This window comes from Rhineura floridana, chromosome 5 (assembly GCF_030035675.1).
Source record: "Rhineura floridana isolate rRhiFlo1 chromosome 5, rRhiFlo1.hap2, whole genome shotgun sequence".
In the NCBI taxonomy this organism is placed as follows: Eukaryota; Metazoa; Chordata; class Lepidosauria; order Squamata; family Rhineuridae; genus Rhineura; species Rhineura floridana.
Window position 1 is genome coordinate 164,394,407 of NC_084484.1, and position 26,141 is coordinate 164,420,547.

Sequence of the window (26,141 nt, forward strand, 5' to 3'; positions counted from 1 at the left end):
AGGAATGGCCGTACCTGACAAAGCAAAGCTGGCAAACGGCACTCCTAGCCACAGAGGATATTTCAGTCTCTAGAGACAAAGATGAATCTGGAAGTACCCCTAGGTTATGGATCTGGTCCTTCAGAGAGAGCGCGTCCCTGTCCAGAACAGGTAACATGCCTATTTCCTGGACATGGGAACCACCTACCCAAAAGAGTCTCCATCTTCCCAGGATTCAAGCACAGTTTACTGGCCCTCATCCAGTCCACTACAGCCTTCAGAAACCGATCCAGAGCATTCACAGCCTCTCCTGATGAAGCAGAAATAGAGCTGCATATCATCAGCATATTGCTGACACCTTGCTCCAAAACTCCTAATGACAGCTCCCAACATCCTCATGTAGATTTTCAATAACACTGCGGAGAGAATAGTACCCTGTGGAACCCCATAGGACAACTGCCAGGGGGCCGAGGAACACTCACTCAATGTTACTGTCTGGACGTCACCTTGAAAGTAAGAGTGGAACCACCATAATAGAGTGCCTCCAATACCCATCCCACTGAGTCGGTCCAGGAGGATACCATAGTCAATAGTATCAAATGCCACTAAGAGTTTGAGCCAGAAGTAACAAGGTTGCACTCCTCTGTCTCTCGCAATCATAGAATCATAGAATTGTTGAGTTGGAAGGGGCCTATAAGGCCATCAAATCCAGCCCCCTGCTCAATGCAGAGCAGAAATCCAAATCAAAGCATTATTATTTATTATTATTTATTAAATTTATACCCCACCTTATGGCCAAAAGGCCCTCAAGGCGGCTTAAAAAAAACAAAAATTTCCGACAGATGGCTGTCCAGCTGCCTCTTGAATGTCTCCAGTGTTGGAGAGCCCACTACCTCTCTAGGTAATTGGTTCCATTGTTGTATGGCTCTAACAGTTAGGAAGTTTTTCCTGATGTTCAGTCGAAATCTGGCTTCCTGCAATTTGAGCCCATTATTCCGTGTCCTGCACTCTGGGATGATTGAGATCCCAGCCCTCCTCTGTGTGACAATCTTTCCTGTACTTGAAGAGTGCTATCATATCTCCCTTCAGTCTTCTCCAGGCTAAACATGCCCAGTTCTTTTGGTCTCTCCTCATAGGGCTTTGTTTCCAGTCCCCTGATCATCTTCGTTACCCTCCTCTGAACCTGTTCCAGTTTGTCTGTATCCTTCTTGATGCAATAAAGGTCATCCATCAGGGCAACCAAGACTGAGTTGTCCAACACGTTAGGAGGTCACCACATTGGCTACTCCTTTCCTAGTTCATTACTGTCAAAACTGATTGGCTGTGGCTTTCCAGAGTTTTCAGACAGGAACCTTCCCAACCCAATCAGGAGACTGAACCTGGGACCTTCTAATTGTACAGCATGTCCTCCACTACTAAGCTATACCCTTCTTCCCACAGATTAAAAAGCAGCTGTAATACTGGACCACTCAGTATCAGATTTTGTAGTGGCCTAATCTTTCCTGCCTTTTAACATAAACAGGAGATTTTATGATGCTGACTTTCTGAACACTTCCCAAATCGTTCAGCCTTTGCTTAGGAAGCTGGTGTTTATCTTTGCCTTTTGTCTGCCTGGGTCTGCTCAAAACTCTTGTGCAAAAAGGTCACAGGGAGTTCAGTCCTGTACAGCAGCTCTGCCTTTCTATTTTTATAGCAGCTGCTGTTGACATAACACATTTTGAAGGAAATGCCCTTTGTTCTAGTTTATATAAAATTTCCTATAGCAAAAGATGGGTCACGTTCTAGTTGTTAAGGACTCAAGTCATCCAACCATTGCTTATATACCCACATAGCAACTTTTCGAAAACCCCAAAGGCTTCCAATTCCTGTATCCCCTCCCACTCCAGCCCATTCTATGGCCAAATGCGCAACATTCTACTCAGATTCAAAAGATTGTGACCAAGCGTCATAAAACTCATGTTTACAAATGTGCAGATTTTCAGTCCTGTGCAAGGGGAAAATGTCTCCCAAGTCTACACTCCAATGTCAAATGCAGAAGAAGAAGAATTGGAGAGATTTTTCGCAGAAGTACAGGAGGAAATTAATCACACACCAAAACAAGATATGATGATAATCATGGGGGACTGGAATGCAAAAGTAGGCAACAGAGAAGAACTAGGAATTGTGGGGAAATGGGGCTTAGGTGACAGAAATGAAGCAGAAGAAAGACTTACAGTATTGAATTCTGTGAAGCCAGTAATTTGTTTCTTGCAAACACATTTTTTAAACAACCAAAAAGGCAACTGCACACGTGGACATCACCAGATGGTCAATATAGGAATCAAATTGATTATATAATTGGCAACGGAAGATGGAGAAGTTCCATACTTTCTGCAAAAACAAGACCAGGAGCAGACCATGGTACAGATCATGAACTGGTCGTATCAAAAATCAGAATAAAGCTTACAGAAAGGAGTAGAAAAAGAGGAAGGCCAAACAAGAGATGGATTGATTCCATAAAGGAAGCCACAGATCTGAACTTACAAGATCTGAACAGGGTGGTTCATGACACATGCTCGTGGAGGTCACTGATTCATGGGGTTGCCATAAGTCGTGGTCGACTTGAAGGCACATAACAACAACAAAGTGTGGATAGGATCATTATAAAGTTAGCCCTTAGGTGGCACTGGACTTAGTTGAATCTGGGTGGAAGCAGGAGTTCCGTGTTTGTTCTGTCCTTGATGGAGAAAAAACACGGGACTATACAAGGAAAACATAACACCCCTGGACCATATTCCATTAAGACCATACATGGAATATTTAATAGAAACTGATCTCACCAAATGCACAGGTAGTACCTGAGAACCAGGTTTATCTACTGAGACTCTGTGAGGGTCATCTTCCGAGACACTGATGTTATCACTCAGGTTGACACTTGTGCCAGCTGAATTATGCAGAAGCCATCAAGATTTACTTATTAAACGTGTATCCGTTTCTTCCTCCCAAAGGAGCCCAGGGCAGCACCATCAAAATATTAAAACAGTACAATCTAAAATAAAATAAATTCATATTTAAAACAGCTAAAAACATTTAAAACTAGTATGATCCTCATAATTACTAATTTCATGGTCCCTATGGCCAGTATCTTTTAATCAGCAAATGCTTGGATGGAATGTTCTTAAATTCCTCCTAAAAAAAAGTCAATGAGAGAGATGAACACACATCACCAGGGAGGGTATTCCACAAAGGGGGAACCACCACCGAGAAGGCCCCATCCTGTGTCAACACCAACTGGCCAGAGGCGGTGACACCACCATCAAGATTTAGAGATGAGTGCCTGAATATCTGAACTAACAAATGTTTCAATAATGATTTATTTCTTGCTTAAATAGAAGGTAGATATGGATGGTGCCAGTATATTGTAGTGATGAAGAAACCAGGGCTCAAATATGGCTCTCTGGGCTTCCCTATCTGGCCCTTAGGTCTTTCCCACCCCCTTTGCATCTTCCTCAAGTTGTTTTGTCTGTATGGAATGCGTCCTTGAACTGTACCTAAAGGGCGAGGGCTGTTGATGAGAAACCTCTGACGTTTGAAATGGCTGGAATATAGGCGAATGTGGTAAAGGTAAGAGTCGCATCAATTGTTCCATCCACTCCTACCTCTTGCTCCATCCACCAGTGGCATCTGGAACATTGCCCATGAGATAACGCAGCCCTTAGGCTGAAAATGGCTCCCCCCCCGTGTGTACACACACACACACACACACACACACAGAGTAAGTGGTACTAGACTTAAATGTATTTGGGTGGAATCAAAAGTTTCCCTTTAACCTATTTAAGGTTCCACTGTCACAAAATCCTCACATATAACAGGCTGTGCACAGAGATATAACTTGTTAGGACAACATGTCTTATGATCCTGCTAGTCTATGAGTCAGTTCATAGAGTCTTCCCCTTCCAAAACCCCATGGGCCCTGTTAACATGGTCTATATGTGTACCTATATTTTTAGTTCCTTGTGTGGTTCCAATACTATTATACCTGTGGCAGATGATGCACCAGTTCCTAAAGTTACATAGTTGCTATAACAACCAGTTTGACTGGAAACAGTTGAGGGAGAGCTGGCACTAAATAGAGCTGGTCTCACAGCACAGCCAACTTTGGCCTGACGCAGCAGTGCTCTTCTTCTGCAATGAAGATATATCCCACAAATTTTAATTGTAGATTATTCTCAAGTGTCTCTGTTGTACCTTCTTAGAATCATAGGATCATAGACTAGTAGAGTTGGAAGGTGCCTATAAGGCCATCAAGTCCAACCCCCTGCTCAATGCAGGATTCCAAATCAAAGCATTCCCAACAGATGGCTGTCCAGCTGCCTCTTGAATGCCTCCAGTTTCGGAGAGCCCACTACCGCTACCTTTTTTCAAAGTATCTCACATTTTCACAGGAGACCTCCAGTTTGGGCAGGTTTGGATCAAGAGAACCAACAGCTGCATCAGTGCAGTGATACAGCACATGGAGGTCATTTCCAATTGGATTTGTATCCTGCAGTTCCAAATGAGCTCATGACAGCATCTATTGGGGTAGCTACTATTTGGTCCCCCAGGTGTTTCTAGACTACAACTCCTTTCATCACTATTCACCATGATGGCTGGGAGAAATGAGAGTTGAAGTACAACATCTGAATGGTCACAGGTTAGCCAGCCACGGTATATATGAAGGTTTTTCCCATATCATCCTCACCACCCTGTGAGATAGGTCATTTAGTCTCTCAGCCTAACCTAATGTCACCTGGTTGGGCACAAGATTCAAACTGGCCAAATCCAAGCTCAAATACCCTAGCTACTATACTGGCTTTAGATTAGGCACCCCAATGTTATCCTAGAAATGCTAAGGCCACTTCCAAGTAAACATGTTTAGAACAAAGACATAACACTGTATTTAAATGATCTTTATTATCAAAGAGTAAGACTAACAATATTGGATGCAAATATCTGAAATAAAGGCAACGCAAGGCTGGGGGCACTGTAGAGACCAATTACAGTTTTAAAAAAAGTAAATATTTGTGAGCTGCATCCTACCGTACTTCGTATTACAAAATGCATGAAAATATTTATAATACAGGCAGGCATTTGTACTGGAAAGCAAGCTACTTTAAAGAGCAAACCTCTCCTCCCTACTCCCTGAAAGCATGTGTGGGCTAAAAAACTGAGAAGTACCAGTTTCTAAAAGGGCATCTTCCCTTTAATCACTGTAATACAGAAAGTCTCAAATTCAGCCTGAAAATAAATTCCAACAGCTTTTCTTGAAGGATTTTTATGAGTAAGTTTGTTTGTTTCACAAATACATCTTTTTAACTTATTACAGTACACAGAGATAACGCCAGTGTTTTACATTACATTTTGGCAGTATATCATTTGTTCTACAACCAATAAGAGCAAAAAACTAGAACAGTTCCTGCACAGACGTTTCAGCCACATCAAACTTTTATTTATAATAATTCAGGGATGGGGAACCTGTGGCTCACCAGATGCTACTGGACTCCAGCTCCCCAAGGGTCTTAGCCGGCATATCTTATGGTCAAGGATTGGTGGAAACTGCAGTCCTAACAATATCTGAGAGAGCCATAGGTTCTTCATACCTGGTCTATATAAAATATATTTTGGATAATGAGAAATATACAGAAGGTCAGCATCTCCATAAAACTTTCCAAAAGGGTTAATAAATCATTAACTACTTTTATGAATCATTAACTATAACAAACTCTGCAAGGTTGATCACCCTCAACTTCAGTAACATTTGGTTCCCAGGCACTATTGAGCTAGTGTGATAGGGCTGGCCTGCCTAGACTAGCAATCCAGGCACTCATTTCAGGCACAATAATTGACCCCAAAGGTGTGCCCTAGGACTTCTTGCTCTGTCTCACAGGGACCCTAGGCAGCACTGCCTGGATTGTGTTTTGCAGCTATTTTAGACAGCAAGATGTATTGAGCTAGCCCTGAGCATTGAGCAAAACTACAAAAAAAATCTGGCTGAACAAATATTACGCTTTATGTCCTTCATGAAAGAAATGTCCGTACAGTACCTTTTATTGTCCCTCTGCATATAGGGCATTTTCTAAGGGAAGGGGCACAATCTTTACACACCACTAAGTGGCCACATGGGATGAAGACAATGGACACTTCCTTGTCCATGCAAACTTTGCATGTTCTTTCCTCTTGTAGTCGTCTCAACTGTTCTTCCATGGGAAGGCCTACAAGGGAGAAAACATTTGTTACACATGTTCCGAACTGCTATATTTCTGTTTTGTTATAAAAAGAGATATTATCACTGCTTCCAAATCTTCCTCCTAACAAACTCCCCTAACTTTCTCTTTTACATCCAACAATACACGATGAGTTATTCTAATAGACAAGGAAAGAGACCTCACTATCAGACCTATATATAGTTTTGCTGGTATATATGCCAAAAGGTGTACCTATTCAGAAACGGTGCTCTCAAGTTAATAAAAAGCACAAATGTGAAAGCGTTGATATGTTTCCATTTCATAATGCTATCCTTGCAGCATAGGTTGAAGTGTGTTTCCTATGGGGGAAAAGATACATAGAGTCCACATATATATGGATGTAAGAAATCTTCAGGGATCTGAGGAAGGGAAGCTTCCATGCCTTTCTCGTTACAACTAGCAGCAAAGAGTGGAAGCCCAATTGCACTCCCACATTCACTCACTATCCCCTGTGACTTCTTGTCATCTGAGAGCCACCAAACCAAAACTCATTTCATAAACTGCAGTTTCAACCTGGGTCTAGAAGAGGGAGAAATTGTACACCTCCCAATATGGTGCTACTATATATAAAGTATTTGAAACGTATAAAAATACAATTTTTTATTTTATAAGCAATCCTTACTATTCCAAATGCTGCACAAGGTTATTTTAGCAAATTAAGTATTTACCTGAAACATCTTCTGCTGGAATATATGTCATACTCTTCTCCACTAAAAGAATAAGTTAAAATCCATCCGTTAGCCCCAAAGAAAAACTATTTGAATTGACTAGATCACAGAGACACTAAATAGACTTTCTGCAATAAGTTGTTGTGCTAATCAACAGGGTTCTATGGTATCCGGCATATCAGCCATAAAAGTTAGGCCAATAAAATCTATTACTGTTGTGAATTATAACATGCCACAGTTGTCATGCCTCAAAGAAGTGGCAATTAGACATTAACCAGCACATTCTTCTAGCAAACTCACCAAACAAGTCTTTGTATAACACAGGATCACATTCTTGTAAACAGTTTCTGAATATGTTTGCAGCTGTGTTTCCTTTCACCAAGATGGTATCAATCAGTTCTCTTGCTTGGAGAGGCGTCTGGGTTTTTTGTTTAATAACATGGTATTCAAGGTCAGTTATTACTTTGAATGTTAATAAACTTTCCAGGATAGGATGCACGCATGTCAAGCGCTGAAACAATGCATTTCGGTTCTTTCTGATTAAGGACAGATCTGAAATACAAATAATGAAAAAATGATTAGATTGTAGTTTTCAATATTTTATTAGGAGATTTAAAAGAAATTTTGAAATCACAAGTGGAGGGGAGGATGGAATTGAAAATAAATCATGCTGCTGCAACAAATTTATATTTGATAAATACAGCATATTTCAACTTTCACAAAACCCGTAGATCTTTCCCTCCCCCCAAGGAATGAGGAATGAAAGAAATCCCAAAAAATTCTGTGAAAGTTGAAATATGCTTGAAGAACAGATTTCTTCTATGTACAATTTAGCTTACAAGAGAGTGTACTGCCTGGTATGTTGATAAAATTTAAAAATACAAATGTCTATTTTTAAAAATAACAATATACCCAAGGTTAGAGATGTAGCTGTAAACTGCTGCATTCTAAGGCAGCTTAATTTTTGTACTTTGACAACAGGAAAAAAAAATAACGTGAAAACAGAAGTCATCAACTGAAAAGAAACCTATTTGCCCTCTTCAATTAAATGAAGTTGCTGTGATTGAAACACCCCAGATCAATTTACTATACTTACTGTACTTAGGAGTAAACAGCTTTATAACTGCCAAGAATGATTACAATAATTGCTTTGTAGTGACTAAAAAAAACAAGGAAAGCAAAAAAGACATCAAATTGGGAGTTTCACTACAAAATCATAATACTGAACAAGGTTATGCACACAGTGTTTCTGTGATACAGACCCATGTCTCAGACACTGGAACCAGAGTTACGAAGTCCACAACCCCAATCCTCTTACATGCCAATTATTACTCCAGCCACATGGTTCTCTCTCATCCATCATTTGAAATCAGAATATACATATTGAACAATGGTTAGCAGCAGCAAGGGGAAAGGGGGAGCAAGATAAATAGTGTAGAGAAGAGGGGAGAGACAAGAAAAGAACACAATTCTGTTGTCTGTTCCTGATTCCTAAATCCACCTTTCCCTTCTGAAACTTTCCAGACAACTAAAAGCAATCAAACAAAGAACATTTAACATCAGTGAGGGGAATAACTTAGTATAAAGATTTAAAAGCACTAAGATAGATGTACTGATTCTAATTAAAAGGCCCAGATGAAGAAAAAGATCAGCCCTGGTGCCTAAAATATCATAGTGTGGGCACCAGGCAAGCCTCTCTGAAGGGAGACATTCCAAAAGAGGAACACTACCACCACCAAGACTCCCCTTCCTCTGGTTGGCACCTGTCTCACTTCACTATGTGGAGAAACCTGATGAAGATGAAGACTTGGGTATTTTATAGATACATTTATAAATAAAAATACACAGAGGAAAAGATATTTTAAGTAGTCTTGCTTCAAGCCATTTAGGCTTTAAATGTTAAAGCCAGCACTTTTGAATTGGGCCCCAAAATGGACTGGAATGGATGCAGACAAAGCAACTGCACAATATATTTACCTGAATACTCTTATTTTGGGCCAGCTGAAGTTTCTGGACAATTTAAAAGGCAGTCCCACATATAATATATTGCACTAATCCAACTGGGAAGTTATCAGTGCATGGATTAATTGTAGCAAGGCTATCACACTCCAGATTGGGCTATCATTGGTAAAGCAGCCATAGGTAACAGAAGGTGCTTTGAGTCACCAGGACCCAACAATGCTGGATCTCAGAGCACCTCAAACTATGAGTCTTCTCCTTTATAGCGAGTGCAACTCCATCTAGGGAAGATTGACAACCACCTAATTGAGTGAATGGACCATCAACTAACAGTACCTTTGACCCGCCTGAATTGAGTCTCACTTCAGGTTGCACTGAAAGAATCGTAAGTTTTCAAGTTACAGAAAGTAATAGTTACACTTTATTCTGCACTCATTTGGAACATGGAGTCCAATGCTGGATGCCACACTGTAGAATCTAGAGGAGGCAACCAAGTTGACCAGCAATACTGAAAACAAGTTCTGAACTGAAAAATTGAAGGAACTGGGTATGTTTAGCCTGGAGAATGCTGAGGCGAGACAAATGCCTGAAAGGCTGGCACTCAAAAGAGGGCAAATACTTGTTCCCTGTTACTCCAGAGGGAAGGACTAGATCTAATGAGTTTAAGTTTCAGGATGGTAGGTTTTGGCTGAAAATTAAAAAACAAACTTATCAACAGTAAAAATAGCTGATAATGAAACACTATGAAGGGAGGCTATGGGGTCTCCCTTGCTGGAAGTTTTCCAAGTGGAGGTTCAATAGCCATTTATTTAGGATGCTAACAAAGAGAAGGAACCAACACATCAGATTGTATCACTAGAGCTTTTGACATACCTGATGTCACTTCCTCCAACTGCACCTCCTTCTCTTCTTCATTCTTCTCATCTGCTGCAGCTATGAGGTCAGACACAAGATCATTTACAGTTTTGTAATTCTCTCCAGTTGCTAAGATTTTACTCTGAACAGTTTGCTTGACTAGTCTTCTGCTGAATCCCATCTCCAAGGCAGCTTCAACTACAGGGGTTTTCATCATGACTGTATCTTCTGAAGCATTTTCACCAGGTTCAAAATGAATAACTACCCAGAGAAAAATTCATGGCATTACTCAATGAATTATGAGATCCATATGTATTTTGAAGAAAAGCTTTTTATTAAAAATAGACAAGAGCATCACTGCTGCACCAGATTTCGTGTCTAAGATTGTGAAAATCTATGCTTTACTTATGTAAGCTTTTTCATATATGGCTATCCAAAAGGCTTTTTCACACAAGGTGCTTGTATATGTGAAGTATGGAGCTGCCTTATACAGAGTCAGACTATCGATCTATTTAGATTAGAACTGACAAGCAACAACACTCCAGAGTCTCAGGCCATGGCCTTTCTGATTTGTCTAACCTGGACCTGCATGCACGCAAAGCATGTGCTCCACTACTGAGCTATGGGATCTCCCTTTCACAAAGGTACAGACCCTGGCACTCTTCCTGCAACAGGTAAGAACCAGCCAGCTTCTAGTCCACAAGCAACATCACTAACGAGCTCACTACCCACCAGCTACAATACTATAAGTTACAGCTGCTGAGACAGGACATATGCTTGGCAGCAACCTTTAGGGTTAATAGTTCAGTACTGAAATTCACAAGCTATTTTACTCAGGAAAAACAACTTTAAAGTCCAGAGCAAGCTATCAAGCAAACATCTCTAGTCTCACTATATCCTCTTCACAAGCCATTTGGCTTGTGCTCCAGCTTAGGTTAGATAGATTTAAGTCATGCTCAAGTCTACTGGATTCAATATAACTCAGATGGATATCACTCATGATAATTGCAAAGTTATTCACAATATTTTTTCACCACTTGTTGTTATGTCGCCTCAGTTGTTCACGCTCTGGTAACCTCTAGACTGGACTACTGTAATGCGCTCTACGTAGGGCTGCCCTTGAAGACCGTTCGGAAACTTCAGCTAGTGCAAAATGCGGCAGCCAGGTTGTTAACGAGGACCCACTGGTCTGCGCATATAACACCTGTCCTGGCCCGCCTGCACTGGCTGCCTATTTGTTTCCGAGCCAGATTCAAGGTGCTGGTTTTGACCTATAAAGCCTTACACGGTGTGGGACCACAATACCTTGTGGAACGACTCTCCCGCTATGAACCTACCCGTTCACTTTGTTCAACATCCAAGGCCCTCCTCCGGGTACCAACTCATCAGGATGCCCGGAGGATTGTTATTAGATCTAGGGCCTTTTCTGTAGTGGCCCCCGAACTGTGGAACAGCCTACCTGTGGAGATACGCCTGGCGCCTTCGGTACTTTCTTTTAGGCGCCAGGTTAAGACCTGGCTATACTCCCAGGCATTTTAATGTTCAATGTGTTTCATTTAATTTTTTTTTTCGTTTAACTTGTTGCTGATTTTATTGTAATTTTATTGTAATATTGTATTTTAATCTTGTTTTGTTCACCGCCCAGAGAGCTATTCGCTATGGGCGGTTTAAAAATGAAATAAATAAATATAATAAATAAATAAATAAATGTGCCTTCAAGTCAATTACGACTTATGGGAACCTTATGAATCAGCAACCTCCAATAGCATCTGTTATAAACCACCCTGTTCAGATCTTGTAAGTTCAGGTCTGTGGCTTCCTTTATGGAATCAATCCATCTCTTGTTTGGCCTTCCTCTTTTTCTACTCCCTTCTGATTTCCCCAGCATTGTTGTCTTTTCTAGCGAATCATGTCTTCTCATTATGTGTCCAAAGTATGATAACCTCACTTTCATCATTTTAGCTTCTAGTGACAGTTTGGGTTTATTTGTTCTAACACCCAATTATTTGTCTTTTTCACAGTTCATAGTATGCGCAAAGCTCTCCGCCAACACCACATTTCAATTCTCACCACTAGGGGGCCTCTATGATCTAAATCTAAATCTGTTGAGAGAGTTGGCTAGTCTCATTGAGAACCTTTTGAAGCAAACTCAGTCTTATCTGAGTGAGCATTTTGGGGGAATTGCTTGTTGATAGGTTTGGGTTTTTTTTTTGTTAGCTATTGTTACTCCAACAGCTGGTATAGCACCGTGGGGAGGAGAGCCTGGTTGGGAGTCCAGAGTCTGTGAGTTCACATCCCCGTGTGTGCCTCCTGGGTGTAGAGAGCCAGCTAAAGATCACCCCCAGAGTGAGTGGCTCACAGGTTACGTGCCCTGCCACCTGTGGGCAAGCTGCATAATCCCAAGGAGTCCAGTTGCCCCCCAGCTGGGAGTTGTGGACAAGGAAGGGGCTGGCTTGTGCAACTGCGGCAAGCTGAACAGTCCCTCGCCAGCTGGGGAGAAGTAGCCTCAGAGGGAGGCAATGGTAAACACCCTCTGAATACCTCTTACCATGAAAACCTATTCATAGGGTCACCATAAGTCAGGATCGACTTGAAGGCAGTCCATTTCCATTTTCATTGTTACTCCACTGTCATTTTTGCAGTTTTAATTATTTTTTGTTACGCTTGTTGTAAACCATTCTTAAGGCTCAGTTTCAGGTGGAAGAAAATGATAAGTGATTTAATACATTCTAGAAATCAAGTTGTGGCTATCTGTGAACTGCACCCACACTCCAATTAGTAAGCAAGGTAATGGAATGACAACAGAACAAACTGCTACGTCCTCATTTTGAGATGAACATCAACACTAGCAAGTGACAAAAAGTGTAGTCATTCTCAATGCATGTTTAGGTTGCTTTGTAAGACAATACTTCTAGCTAATATGATTCTTAAAAAGTTTGATCGAAACACTAAAATATTTCACACCATTTAACGAACAGCTCTCAAGTGTCCATATCAACTTAACTATCTTCTCAAATCACTTACTTGGATCAGCATTTTCATCCACAGGTGTATCTGAAGTGGATAATAGCTAAAAAACACAGATGAACAGTTCTCAAAATAGTGTTTTTTATGTATTTATTAATAAATATTTGTATACCACTATTTCATTTTAAAACATCGTAAGTGGTTTACAATAAATAAAAAAATGCATCAATGTTTAGTGAAAACACACCAAATTTGCTAAATTTTACATAGCATAAATCCGTGCTCTGACCAGCAGTGTTCTTTTTAGAAACATTGTGGATGGACTGCTGCAGTCACATTGCATTATCAACTACCAGCAGCAAAAGTAAGGGGCAGCCCTCTTTATTATCATCATCATCATCATCATCACTATTAACTCCTGTATGCTAGGGATGGGGGGGAAATTCGATTGTTTGCATTTAAAGCCAAATTTATCAAATTCACACATTCCAGAACAATATTATTTTATTTTTTATTTATTTTTATTTATTAGATTTCTATACCGCCCCATAGCCGAAGCTCTCTGGGCGGTTCACAACAGAATAAAACATCAATACACAATTTAAAACTCACAAATACTAACGATAAAATACTAATATATTAAATGCTAAAAAGTATGAAGTATAAATACAGAATGCGATAGTGTAAAATGATTGTATGATTAAAATGCATAACATAATTAAAATGCCTGGGAGAAGAGGAACGTTTTAACCTGGCGCCGAAAGGATATGAGAAATGAAATGTGGTCATCCTTCAAAATTTGCTTTGATCTGAATTTTGCAATGCAGTTCCCCAACCAATCAATGTTTACAAAAATACATACATTAGGGGGAAATGTTTATAATTAGTGAAAACAACATAAAATGCATTAATTAGGAAAAATTGCTTGCAAAAATGTGTATATTCATCAAAACTTCAGACAAAAATGTGTTTATTAGGAGAAATTCACATCAAAAATGCTGAAAAATTTTCATCAGGATTTTTTTTAAAAAAATGCAAATTGCTGCAGAAACATGGAGAACAGTATTTAAGACTGGAAAAATGAGAAACTGAGAAAACAGAAGTTAGCATATCCTTCCATCTCTACTGTGTGATCGTTAGCTGCACTGAGCACAGTAACAGAGAAGGAACACAGAAATATAACAAATAAAAATAGTTTTCAACTGACCAGCTGTTTTCAAATGCAAATTTTGAGAAGCTACCAAAATTCTTAGCAGCACATCATTTTCACATCTGGAGGTAAAATTACCACTATTTATTTTTCTTGATTATAATCATTTCTTGTAAATTGATTTGCTTATGGTGACTACTCCATTGGTTACTCAACAGCTTTAAAAAGAAACAGACTTAAAGACATGTCAGGCAGGTTGCTCCACTAGCCATGTAGTCGTATGAGTCACCCAAAGCTTCTTGGGAAATCATCCCAACTACCTTGTAATATTGGGGACTACAGCTTCCACTGAGTCATACTAAGTATCAGATGCTCTCAATGACCATGTCCTTTAGCCTTGTAATTACATCAAGTTACACAGGACAGCCACACCTTTATTTATAGCCACTCTCAGCATGCCTAACACATGGTCAGATTTTGTGTGATTAGAGGAAATTTATTTTATTTATTTATTTTTTATTTAATTAAGCTTATATACCGCCCGACTAGCAACAGCTCTCTGGGCGGTGAACATTAAAAATACAATAAAAATAACACAAAACTGTACACAAAACTGTACAGTCTAAAATCAAAATATAATAATTTACAATTAACAGGAATTAAAATGCCTCAGAGAAGAGAAAGGTTTTAACCTGGCGCCGAAAAGATGATAGTGTCGGTGCCAGGCGCACCTCCTCGGGAAGACCATTCCATAGTTCGGGGGCCACCACTGAGAAGGCCCTAGATCTTGTCACCACTCTCCGGGCTTCCCTATGTCGGAACCCGGAGGAGGGCCTTCGTAGTAGACCGTAGTGTACGGGCCGGTTCATATCGGGAGAGGCATTCCGACAGATATCGTGGTCCCGCGCCGTATAAGGCTTTATAGGTAAGTACCAACACTTTGAATCTGGCCCGGAAGCATATTGGAAGCCAGTGCAAACGGGCTAGCACAGGTGTTATATGCTCAGACCGCTTAGTTCTTGTTAGCAGTCTGGCTGCCGCATTTTGCACTAGCTGTAGCTTCCGAATCGTCTTCAAAGGTAGCCCTACGTAAAGCGCATTGCAGTAGTCCAGACGTGAGGTTACCATAGCATGTACCACTGATGAGAGGTCCTCCTTACTCAGATAGGGACGTAGCTGGGCTACCAACCGAAGTTGGTAGAACGCATTCCGGGCCACCGAGGCTACATGAGCCTCAAGTGTGAGGGAAGAGTCTAAGATGACTCCCAGACTACGCACCTGTTCCTTTAGGGGGAGTGTAACCCCATCCAGGACAGGGTATATATCCACCATCCGATCAGAGAAACCATCCACCAACAGCATCTCAGTCTTGTCAGGATTGAGTCTCAGTTTGTTAGTTCTCATCCAGTCCATTGTCGCAGCCAGGCAACGGTTCAGCACGTCGACTGCCTCACCTGAAGAAGATGTAAAGGAGAAGTAGAGCTGCGTGTCATCAGCATACTGATGACAACGCACTCCAAAACTCCTGATGACCGCCCCCAGCGGCTTCATATAAATGTTAAAAAGCATGGGAGACAGAACCGAACCCTGCGGGACCCCACATTGGAGAACCCACGGTGTCGAGCAATGTTCCCCAAGCACTATCTTCTGGAGACGACCCGCTAAGTAGGAGCGGAACCACTGCCAAGCAGTGCCTCCAACTCCCAATTCCGCAAGCCTCTCCAGAAGGATACCATGGTCAATGGTATCAAAAGCCGCTGAGAAGTCAAGGAGAATCAACAGAGTTACACTCCCTCTGTCTCTCTCCCGACATAGGTCATCAAACAGGGCGACCAAGGCAGTCTCAGTGCCAAAACCAGGCCTGAACCCCGATTGAAATGGATCTAGATAATCGGTTTCATCCAATAGCGCCTGGAGCTGGTCAGCAACCACACGTTCCAGGATCTTGCCCAGGAACGGAACATTGGCTACTGGTCTGTAGCTGCTGACATCCTCTGGGTCCAAGGAAGGTTTTTTCAGGAGTGGTCTCACTGCCGCCTCTTTCAGACAGCCAGGGACCACTCCCTCTCGTAAAGAGGCATTAATCACTTCCTTGGCCCAGCCAACTGTTCCTTCCTTGCTAGTTTTAATTAGCCAAGAGGGGCAAGGATCCAGTACCGAAGTGGTCGCACGAACCTGTCCAAGCACCTTGTCCACGTCCTCGAGCTGAACCAACTGAAACTCATCCAACAAAACAAGATTATTTATTGTATCTTCTAGACAGCTAAGTTTGAAAGTGTCCAATTTAGACATCTATAATGTTACACAGAGATGCACAAGAATACTGCTGAAATGAGAAAAAAGTAGTGATTTAAATACCTGTTCAAGAAGATGTGGGAATCTTAGTTGAACTTGATGGACAAATTCTTGCCCTCTCATATGAATCAGGTACTCACACCTAGAAGATAAAATGTACTGCTTCAGTTCTAATATACTAGACAGATATTGTACATTGCCTCAGGTACCTGCAGGCAGAAAAAACAAGCCATATGTATGCCCAGCTCGATGACTAGTTCTACATGTTCAAGAGTGCTTTGGAATGGCAGCCCTCCATGATGCATATACAAACTACTTTTGAAGCAGAGTTTATGATCTGATATAACCACCCCTCTAAACACATAGCACACTAACACAGAAGTTGTTGTTTAAATCAAGGTCAGCCAAACTGTAATCTGAAGCCCTCACATAATTTAATGTGGTTGGAGAAAAGTCTAGGAGGGAAGAAGCAGGCGTATGGGGAAGAAAGACCCATGTGGATGAAGGAATGAAAGGGGTGGAGGGGAAGCCTTCTCCAAGTGATCAGTTCAGGCCTCTTCAAGAACGATTAGTTCCTCCCTGGCAGCCTACCAGGCAGGGAGGAAAAGTGAGAGGAAAGGAGATAGCCCCACCCACTCACTGCTGGCATGTGCCCCTAACAGATCACCCCACTGGGAATACAACTCTCAACAGAAAACCACCTGCCTTAAAACAGAACTCTATGGGCAAGTTTTGCCTTTTAATTTTAAATACAGTACCATTAAGACCATAATTATCTGTCACTGTTTCAAGCAAGATTTTTTTAAAAGTACCTTGGAAACCATTTAGCATGTTCTACCCATGGGTCATCTCCAGACTCCCAACACCTGAGTCCACCATCACAGCAGAAACATTTGACATCATCATTGCGACCTTAAAAAATATATATATAATATTTTTTAAAATTTATTCAAAAGTTACCAATTAACAGCTTCAACATTTTAAAACAGAGTCTAAGTAATCAAGAATAAGCTGCTCTCTTACCTACATAATAGAAGCCAGCATCTGCAAGCTGCTGTGGCTGAACTGGAACAGTAACCGGCCAGTTTTTGAAAGTGCTGACACGTGCCACATAGGTTTGCATACTCATATTAGAGACCGTGAAACTGCTCTGGTCACGCGTTTGTTCCACAAAAGGGCAGTTTGGAAAGTGTCTCCGATGTTCTGACATGGCATTATCCTTTGGTTCCCAGTTACTCAGTTGACCACCACAGGCAAAACAAGCCACCTTGTCTGCAGGCCCAATGTAATAAAACCCAGCTTTTGCTAAAGAAGATGGTGACAGAAATGTCAAGGGCCATGACACAAAAGTTCGCAGTCTGACTTCTTCTGTACTCATTGAACAATTGACAGTTTTAGGTCTCAAATGAGATAGATCTTCAACTGCCCTGGATGCGACTGGAACATGGGGAAAACTTGAAAAGCTTCCGCTGAAATAGCCAACTTGATCCATACTTGGTACTTGTGTTGGGGAATGTGAAGAAGAAAGGCCAAAGGTAGTTGGAGGTGAAAAGGCAGAATTGAGTGATGAGCCAAGATTGTTAAGTGAAGTCAAACTCTGAACAAAGTTGCAGCTAGGATAGAGTTGCCTGTGCTTGTCCAGAGCATTGTCACCTTTTTTCCAGTTATCCAACATCAAGCCACAACTAAAACATTTTACTTTATCTTTCACTCCAGTGTAATAGAAACCAGCACGGGCAAGACTCCTTTCAGATACAGGTACATTCAGAGGAAATGTCGAAAAAGTGGACATCCTGTAGAGTTCACATGACAGGTCATATGTCAGTTCATTCACATCACTGCTCTTCCTCAGTTTGGACAGGAATGAGTCAAATATGTTCATGACGATGAAATAAGATATGAGCATGGGACAAGTCTGAAGCCTGGGAGATAGTTTTGTGCAAGTGTGATTAACTTCCAGGCCATAATAAAATAAAAACCTGAAAGTAAAACATTACATGCAAATTTTTTTAAAACACCCAATTTAAAATCTCATTAATTCAGTAATTTCATCCTTTTGACTAAGAATTTGTTCCCTTTTCCACAATGCACTCTTCTTCAAAATACTCCAGTTCCTTTTTCCTTATGAGTGCTAACATTTCCATTCTTATAAGGACAGAAGGAATGAAGCCTTAAAATAAAGTGGCATGAAGAAATTAAGCATTCATTCCTAAGCATATAAACTTGGACATGTGGCCCACTGGAATCAAAGGATGTCCAAGTATACCAGCTTAGGGATCAGGTTTTAATGTTGGATTCCAAATCCTGTTATGAATATCAGAAAATAAAAGTGCAAGACCATCTAGAATATTAAGAAAAAGTAGGTTTTTTATGCTTGCGTATGATTTCATTGCTTTTAGTTTGTTACATATGCTGAGAAGCTTTTTCTTTTCTTTTTAAAAAGTCAACTTAAGTCAGGTGTGTATGTTTTGAACATTCTCCCTATGGTCCACAGAATCATCTGCTCCCTAAACATGTAGTTTTCAGTAATTCTTGTCAAGGAGATACTAAGGGGTTTTCCCCTCAAATGCATCAATAGAGCTATGGAACTATTAAGGTAAAGGTGACCTCTACCAATCAATATGAACTCGCCCTGGACACCAAGAAGCTTTAAAACAGCTTTTGATAATTTTCTTTCCTTATGTTGTCACTGAAGTTTTACAGCACAATTTTAACCAGGCTGCTTTAATATTATTAAATGTTTATTGCTTTTAACATAATTATAGTGCTTGGTAGCAGAAAACTGCAATCTTTTATACTTATTAACTAAAATATTTTGACAAGTCATGCCTACTATGTAGAAGAAGATCTGGAAACAGCCAAAATTAATTTTAGTATTATGCACAACACTATCTCCCAGACTTCAGACTCTAGTCCCTTTTAAGGGGCTTAGGCACCCATATTGCAATGTTGGGTTCACAAGGAGAAACAGTAAATGTAATGTGTGATAAGCACAATGCCTTTCAGGTTACCAAGACCTGCATGAAGAGAAAAAGATATATGAACTTCTTAGAAGAATTATAGTACACTGTGTACACACAGTTGTAAGGCACTACCGATATCTAATAGCAATATACTTCATTTTAGGCAGAGGCTAAGATCTTGTCTATGGCAATAGTTATAAGGAACTGGTACTGAGCTGAAGCCAATTTAGCCCACAAAGCATCCATTGTGCCTATACTGAAAGACCATCAAGGAATCAGTGTTAACACCACTGATGTAGAATTGAGCTCTTCAGGTTAGCTGCAAAACTCTTGAGGGGATCTACATTCCCTGCTAAAACAGGAGAAAACATAGGGAGAATTGTGAAACTAACTCCTTATTTGGCCACACCAATTCCCATGCACTGGACAAGCTGGTCTATGAACTCAGTTAGTTCACTTGCTATGACAAACACAAAAAAGTTGCATTAAATACTTCATGCCTGTACAAAAAGTACCTATCCAAATACTGAAGTGGTGGCACAGTTTTCAACTCAATTGAACTGTCCAGCTGCAGAACACAAAGAGGAAGGTGTGTGTGAAATGTCCCTTAAGTTGAAATGCACCTACACACAGGAAGCTTTCATAGAATCATAGAGTTGGAAGGAGTCTATAAGGCCATCGAGTCCAACCCCCTGCTCAATGCAGGAATCAAAATTAAAGCATACCTGACAGGTGGCTGTCCATATCAACTAACGTGTAAGCTTTCTACATAGAGATATTCACATGCAAAATAAGCCATCCTCCAATGGCTCCAATTGAGCAGTATATTCATCAATTCTGAAAATTTCTCAGGTATTGACTTTAGTTACTATGGTGACATTGTGTGACATGTGCTAAACTGGTTTTTATCTCATTTACCCTGCCATGAAGAACAAGCCACTTATTTGGAAACAAGAACAGACAGATTACTATAAGTAACATTATGGCACATTTATTTTGATTCTCTTAATACTTTTCAGAATTCCATCTAGTCATCTTTTGTATACTAGATCCTATTGTGCAAAAAATTGCTTTTGATGGGCTGCTTAAAATATGACAGTTTTTTACACAGACATTTCCATCTAGGATAGTGCCAGTACCTCCAGATATACACCATCATGAACACATGCATATTCGTATCAGGAAAAAACTTAGATCTGAAGTTCATGTACTTTGAAAAAAATGTTGTGATTCTTCAGGAGTCAGAAAAAAGCATTTCTGAAGTACTAGAACATAGTTTAGTGAGTTAACAGATTGTTCAGGTTTTTTTCTCTAAAGAGTCTCTAAATCAGCTAGCAGCCCTAAATTAAGTACACTACAGCTACTGCCTCTTCAGAAGAGCTAAGGGGTCCAGAACAATACCTCAGTCACACACACATATTAGTCTATTTGACATCTTAAGACTAACATATGTATTCTGGCATAACCTCAAACAGGCCTTAGCCCACTCCCTCAGATGTATTAGAAGCCAACTTCAGTGAAAAGGTATATATGCATTTGGCGACTCAATTATGCGGTCATATGTTGAAGACACACCTCTTTACCCTGACCTTTGACACTTGAAATATATATATTTTAGGAGTCACTCTAGTTGTTATTGTAGTTTCAAACTGTTTTTAATGCTATATTTTACTTTGGTGTGATCTGCCCTGGGACCTTCTGGTGATGGGCAGGTAATAAATCTAGTAACAACAACACAGTGGGTGGGAAACAGAAGAAAAAGGGATTTTTAACAAAACGCAAAGTGAGGTAAAAAGGAGAAACATTGCACAAGATGATTTACAGAATACAAAATGAGATCCAGACAAAAGAAGAAAGGGTTCAGAGTGGCTGTGACTGACTCTAATTCAGTGATGAACTGACAATGCAAGATGAGCATTAGTACCTACAGTGGGACTTATCTCACAAATCTATCAAGTATTCCTGGCTGTGCTACATGCGTACACATATGTGTGTGTTTTAAGTCATTTAAGTATACTGAAATGAACTAAAACGGAACAACAGCCCAGAATAACAAAATGATAAAGAGCACCTATTTATTAGACTTGCATTGCAGAAAGGCAAAAAAAAATGACAATACAGTTCAACTAGGTAAAAGGAACATCAAACACAAAGAGGTAAAGGTCTGATGTAAGGAAATGGAAAACTACAAGGGTGGGGCAATTACAGTGAAGAATGAATAGAACGTCAAAGCACGTACATGGAATGTGTTGAATGACAGCAAGGAGAGAGGAACCATGTAGTCACATTACAGAAGTAATAGCTAAAGGGAACAGGGGAATCACAGTACTAAAAAAATTGACAGTGACCAGGGAGAGATGAGAATGGAATGACAAGATACTTGTCATCTACTGCTACCTTCATGTTCTGCTCTGAGCACTGGAAGAGTACCCAGCTAGCTGTTTAAAACAGAATGCTAGATATAGTTGGACCCTGGATCCAATCAAAAAGGATAGCTCTTCTGTTCATCTAGTTTTGGGAAAGCTTCAGGTGCAAGTGTTTGGCCATCTCTGGATTTTATCAGGTGTTCCCATCATCTGATAATTAGGGATATACTACTTGTGAACATGTGGCTCTGACCTATGTAGCCACAGAGAGGTTTCATACCACCCAGTTCATCACTGACACATCAACTTCTTCTCATCTCTAGTTCCAACTGCAACATCAATAGTAGACTCCCATTTTCTCACTCCCACTTTCACATCCCTTTCACCTACTCCTCATGGAAACATGGAAAGCATATTCAAACTGTGTTCTGGGAAGCCTTACAGTTCCTAGGAAGCTTATTGGTACTGGGAGACAAACTTCTTAGAAAAGAAACTTGCGAACCACTACCAATCTTATCCTGCAATGTGCAACTCCAGGAAGTGTAGATATGTCCTAAGACTGTTATCTTCAAACATCAGCCCAATTTTCCTTCTATTTTTATGATACCAGCACTGCTGTTACTGTAACCAGGCTGTGATCTGTCTACACCCCAGCCTGGTGCCCTCCAATGTTTAGACTACAATCACATTATCCCTGGCCACAATCATATCATCCCTGACCACTGGCCATGCTGACTGGGGCCTATGGGAGTTGTAGTTCAAGACATCTGGAGTGCACCAGGTAGTGGATAACAGTGACACCTTTTACCCACTTTGTTGTACTTGCAACACAATCAAATTGAGGTGTTCTACACTTTTTTCTTCTTCACATAAAGATTGCTAATAAAGAATACATATAAGGTCAGTATAAAAATATCTAAAATAAACTATAAATATATCGCTACATGTTAATATGGTTACACAATAAAGAATGAAAGAGAGAGGACAGTACTTTTCAATCCAAAATCTTCTCCTCCAGGGTATGGCTGGTGGTTGTAGGTCCTGTATTTGCTGGTCATAGCTATTTTAGCTCCTACAGTTTGATATGGGTATTATGCTGGGTCAGGGCTGTGGAATCGGTACACCAGACCTTCGACTCCGACTCCTCTATTTTTCTACTGTCTGACTCCTACCGTTTCCACTGACTCCGACTCCACCCAAAATTGCTCCCAACTCCACGACTCCGACAACACAGCCCTGTGCTGGGTTGCATTTTAGAGTTTTACTCGTGACTTTTTAATTGTGCCATTAATATATTTAATTTATTTTGTATCTTTTATAAGGCATCTCAACAAAATGGTAAGTAAACACAAAACAGCCTCACAGCACAAACCTTGAGCCCCATTCTGTTCAGTTGGATTTACTCACTAGGGAGCGCGCACAAGACTGCAACCCCAACCACTATGAAAGAAAAAAGATGCTATTTCTGACATTTCTTTCTTGGCAAAGAAAGCTCTCTCGACAATTGCTGTGCACTGCTGTTCCGTGCCGCTGGTTTGCTAACTTTTGCCATTAGCGAGTCTTGTGCTTTTATTTTATTATTTTAACGTAAATTATGCCTATTTCAATTGGGATACTTCTGTGGTGTTATTTTTACCGTTTAAATCCGCGTTCTACCTGTTTTAATCACGAAAGTCTCGTAACCAGCCCTGGGACCACTCGGTAAAGAGCGAGCTATAAAGTGGAAATCATGGGTTGTATTCAAGTTAGCCCTACTCAGCGTAACCGCAATGAAGTTAATGAACCTCAGTTAGTCATGTACCTAAGCAACTTCAGTGGGTCCACTGTGAGTAGCAGTATTGGGAGTAGCATTGGATACCCCCAATAATAAATACATGAAAATAGATAAACAACGCCCACAAACACTAACCAGCTCCGCAGCCCTTTCGACCAAGCCCCTCAGCCGCGGTGGCGGCAGCATGAGTCCCCCTCAGTAGCCCACGCGTATCCCCCCGCCCCAGGCAACGTACACAGCGCAACGGCCCCGCCAATACTTACCAACGAGCCCTCTCAGACTGACTTAAAAGTCCCGACCGAGCGCCTCCTGCCTCTATATACTGAGCGGGGGGGTTGTTACACGGGGGAGGCAAGAACCGCCGAATGGGCCCAGAGCCCGAGTGGGTCGGCCCCGCATACTAAAAAAAGGGAGAAACGGACAACGGAAATTTCTCTCAGCTCGCGGAGTCTCCTCCCTTCCTTCCGCCCTCTCCCTCCGAGCGTTTCCACCACAAACGAAACAGCTGAAGAAGAAGGAAGAAACAAAAAAGTCCCTCAACCGCAAACCTAATTTGTTTCCCGGCCTTTGGGGCGCATGCGCGGCCAACAGTCTGGCGAAGGAGGAAAGATGATGGCGACGAGTGCCTATTTACAGTTTTATTTTACTTACCTCAGCTGACGAAGCCAAAGCTCTCCTTGACTGCAGGAATTCAAGCGGCGCCTCTCCGCGGCCTCCCACCTCCACCCTTCAATGGACTGGCTGGTTCCACATAACGTTTGGCGGTGTTTTTTTCCATGGGTTTTAGTCTTTTCTTCGCTTGTTCGTGTATTAAATAGTGAGCTCTTATTGCTGCTCCGTCCGTAATTGGAGCGTGATTAATACAGCGCCCCCAGCTTAGGCGAGGAGGTATTCATTTTCCAGGCCAAGTTCTTAGGGTGACCATCTTGTGCCCTGTGTGATAGAGGACAGTCCACCCTTTGAAGGGCTGTCAGCTCCGAAGGCCTGTTTAAAGATAAAAACCATAATAAGAGGACAGAGCAGGTGGGCTTTGAAGCTGCTCCTCCACAGTGAGCGCTTGGACAGCAGCCTGAGCAGGTAACCTGGTCGCACTTTTCCCCGCTATGGTGAGATATACTCTGTTTCTATTTGCTTTATAGCTATTCTTTCTAAACTTGTGTCTATACATATAGGAACAGAGGGAAATGTTTTATACTGAGTCACACTGTTGGGCCGTCTAGCTCGGTATTGTCCACGCTGTCTGGCAGCAGCTTGTTGGTCCATCTAGCTCAGTATTGTCTACACTGTTTGGCAGCAGCTCTCCAGGGTTTCAGGCAGGGAGCCTTTCCTAGCCCTACCTGGAAATGTCAGGGATTGGACCTGGGCAAAGCAGATGCTCTACCACTAAGCTGTGGCCCTTCCCCGAAATGTTATATAGGATACGTAAGTTTTATGCAAGTCTTTGTTCGTGTGTGTGTGTGTGTGTGTGATAGCTTTCGGTCTTAGCTCAGTGGTAGAGCATCTGCCTTGCCTGCAGAAGGTCCCAAGTTCAACCCTTGGCATCTCCAGGTACGGTTGGGAAAAGTTTCTGCCTGAAACCCTGGAGAGCTGCCACCTGTGAGCGGGGCCAATACTGAGCTAGATGGGCCAATGGTCTGGCTCAGTATATGGCAGCTTCCTATGTTCCTCTTTTTTGGCAAATGTAAGAGGCCACCCTAACTGTCACTAGAAGCTAAAATGATGAAAGTGAGGTTATCCTACTTTGGACACATCATGAGAATACATGATTCACTAGAAAAGACAATAATGCTGGGAAAAACAGAAGGGGGTAGAAAAAGAGGAAGACCAAACAAGAGATGGATTGATTCCATAAAGGAAGCCACAGACCTGAACTCACAAGATCTGAACAGGGTGGTTCATGACAGGTCCTCTTGGAGGTTGCTGATTCATAGGGTCGCCATAAGTCGTAATCGACTTGAAGGCACATAACAACAACAAAGAGGCCACCCTCTTGAGGCTGCAATCCAATATATGAGGATGACAAAGCTGTGGCCCTCCAGATGTTGTTGGATTACAACTCCCACCTGCCTCAGCCAGTATAGCCAGTGCTCAGGGCTGATGGGAGTTGCAGTCCAGCAAGATCTGAAGGGCCCCAGATTCCCCACCCTTGCTACGCATATCTGGCCCCATTGAACTCCATACAGCTTGCTTCTGAATACACATACACAGGCCTACACTGGAACTCTTTTTTTGAGGAGAGTGCTAATTTAAGGTTAGCAAGGCACAAGAGAGGGTCAAAGGTTTGTGTGCTGTCATGAGGGTCAAGAAAAACAATGATAACATATTTCTGCTCTAATCCTTATTCCTGTCAGCATTTTCCTGATTTTCTTCCCAGATTCAAAGTGAGGTTTTTCATTTTCTTAGCCTGCCAGCCGCTTATCTCTGGAAATCCTGTTATCGTTTGCAAAGCTTAGCCTTGCAACTCTTGAAGCAATCTTCTGGTTATTAATTATTTCTATAGCATCTCCTCCAGAAAATGGAAGGGCCTTTGAAAGTTCAGTGGTACAGCACGTTTTGCATGTAAAAGGTCCTAAACTCAGTCCCTGGCTTCTTCAGGTAGAGCTGGAATAGGTCCCTGGCTGAAACTCTAGAGAGCTGCTGCAGATAAAGTTGACAATACTGAGTTGATGATGTTCAGACTAGGTATAAGGCTGCTTCTTATGTCTGTCAGTTTAAAGTGCTGCTATTTACAGTTCTTATAGGTTCTTGCTTTGAGCGTGTACAGAGTGCTATTCTGTATTGTACTGCTGACTATCCATAGCTGCGCCTCTGTATTGAGTAGGCCTTACTCCTAGGTAAGTATGCATAGAATTAAAACCTATGGTCACTGGGCTTTACCCAGTGGTATGGAGCCATCCTGTGT

At 41.4% G+C, this 26,141-nt stretch overlaps 1 protein-coding gene and 1 long non-coding RNA gene across 10 annotated transcripts in view; one reads left to right on the plus strand and one right to left on the minus strand.

Moving 5' to 3' along the window:
- Positions 1-4,891: 4,891 nt before the first annotated feature.
- On the minus strand, positions 4,892-24,180 carry LOC133385527 (putative inhibitor of apoptosis). Of its 8 annotated transcripts, none has more exons than XM_061628738.1 (9): positions 23,891-24,180; positions 17,160-18,115; positions 16,949-17,048; positions 16,200-16,278; positions 12,749-12,794; positions 9,743-9,985; positions 7,211-7,462; positions 6,911-6,952; positions 4,892-6,209 (listed from the first exon to the last, which is right to left on the minus strand). In XM_061628738.1, exons 2-9 carry the CDS (start codon positions 18,040-18,042, stop codon positions 6,016-6,018), a joined length of 1,839 nt encoding a protein of 612 aa, XP_061484722.1. In that variant the 5' UTR covers positions 18,043-18,115; positions 23,891-24,180; the 3' UTR covers positions 4,892-6,015. The 8 variants fall into 8 exon arrangements, with proteins under 8 accessions (XP_061484722.1, XP_061484719.1, XP_061484724.1 ...); XM_061628735.1 differs by having other exon boundaries at positions 17,160-19,153; XM_061628740.1 differs by lacking the exon at positions 23,891-24,180 and adding an exon at positions 23,503-23,823 and having other exon boundaries at positions 17,160-18,058.
- The window catches only part of LOC133385528 (uncharacterized), a 31,295-nt gene continuing 28,662 nt past the window's right edge, over positions 23,509-26,141 (plus strand). For both annotated transcript variants that reach the window (XR_009762899.1, XR_009762900.1), the window contains exon 1: positions 23,509-24,345. This is a non-coding gene — a long non-coding RNA (uncharacterized LOC133385528). The remainder of the gene's footprint in view (positions 24,346-26,141) is intronic.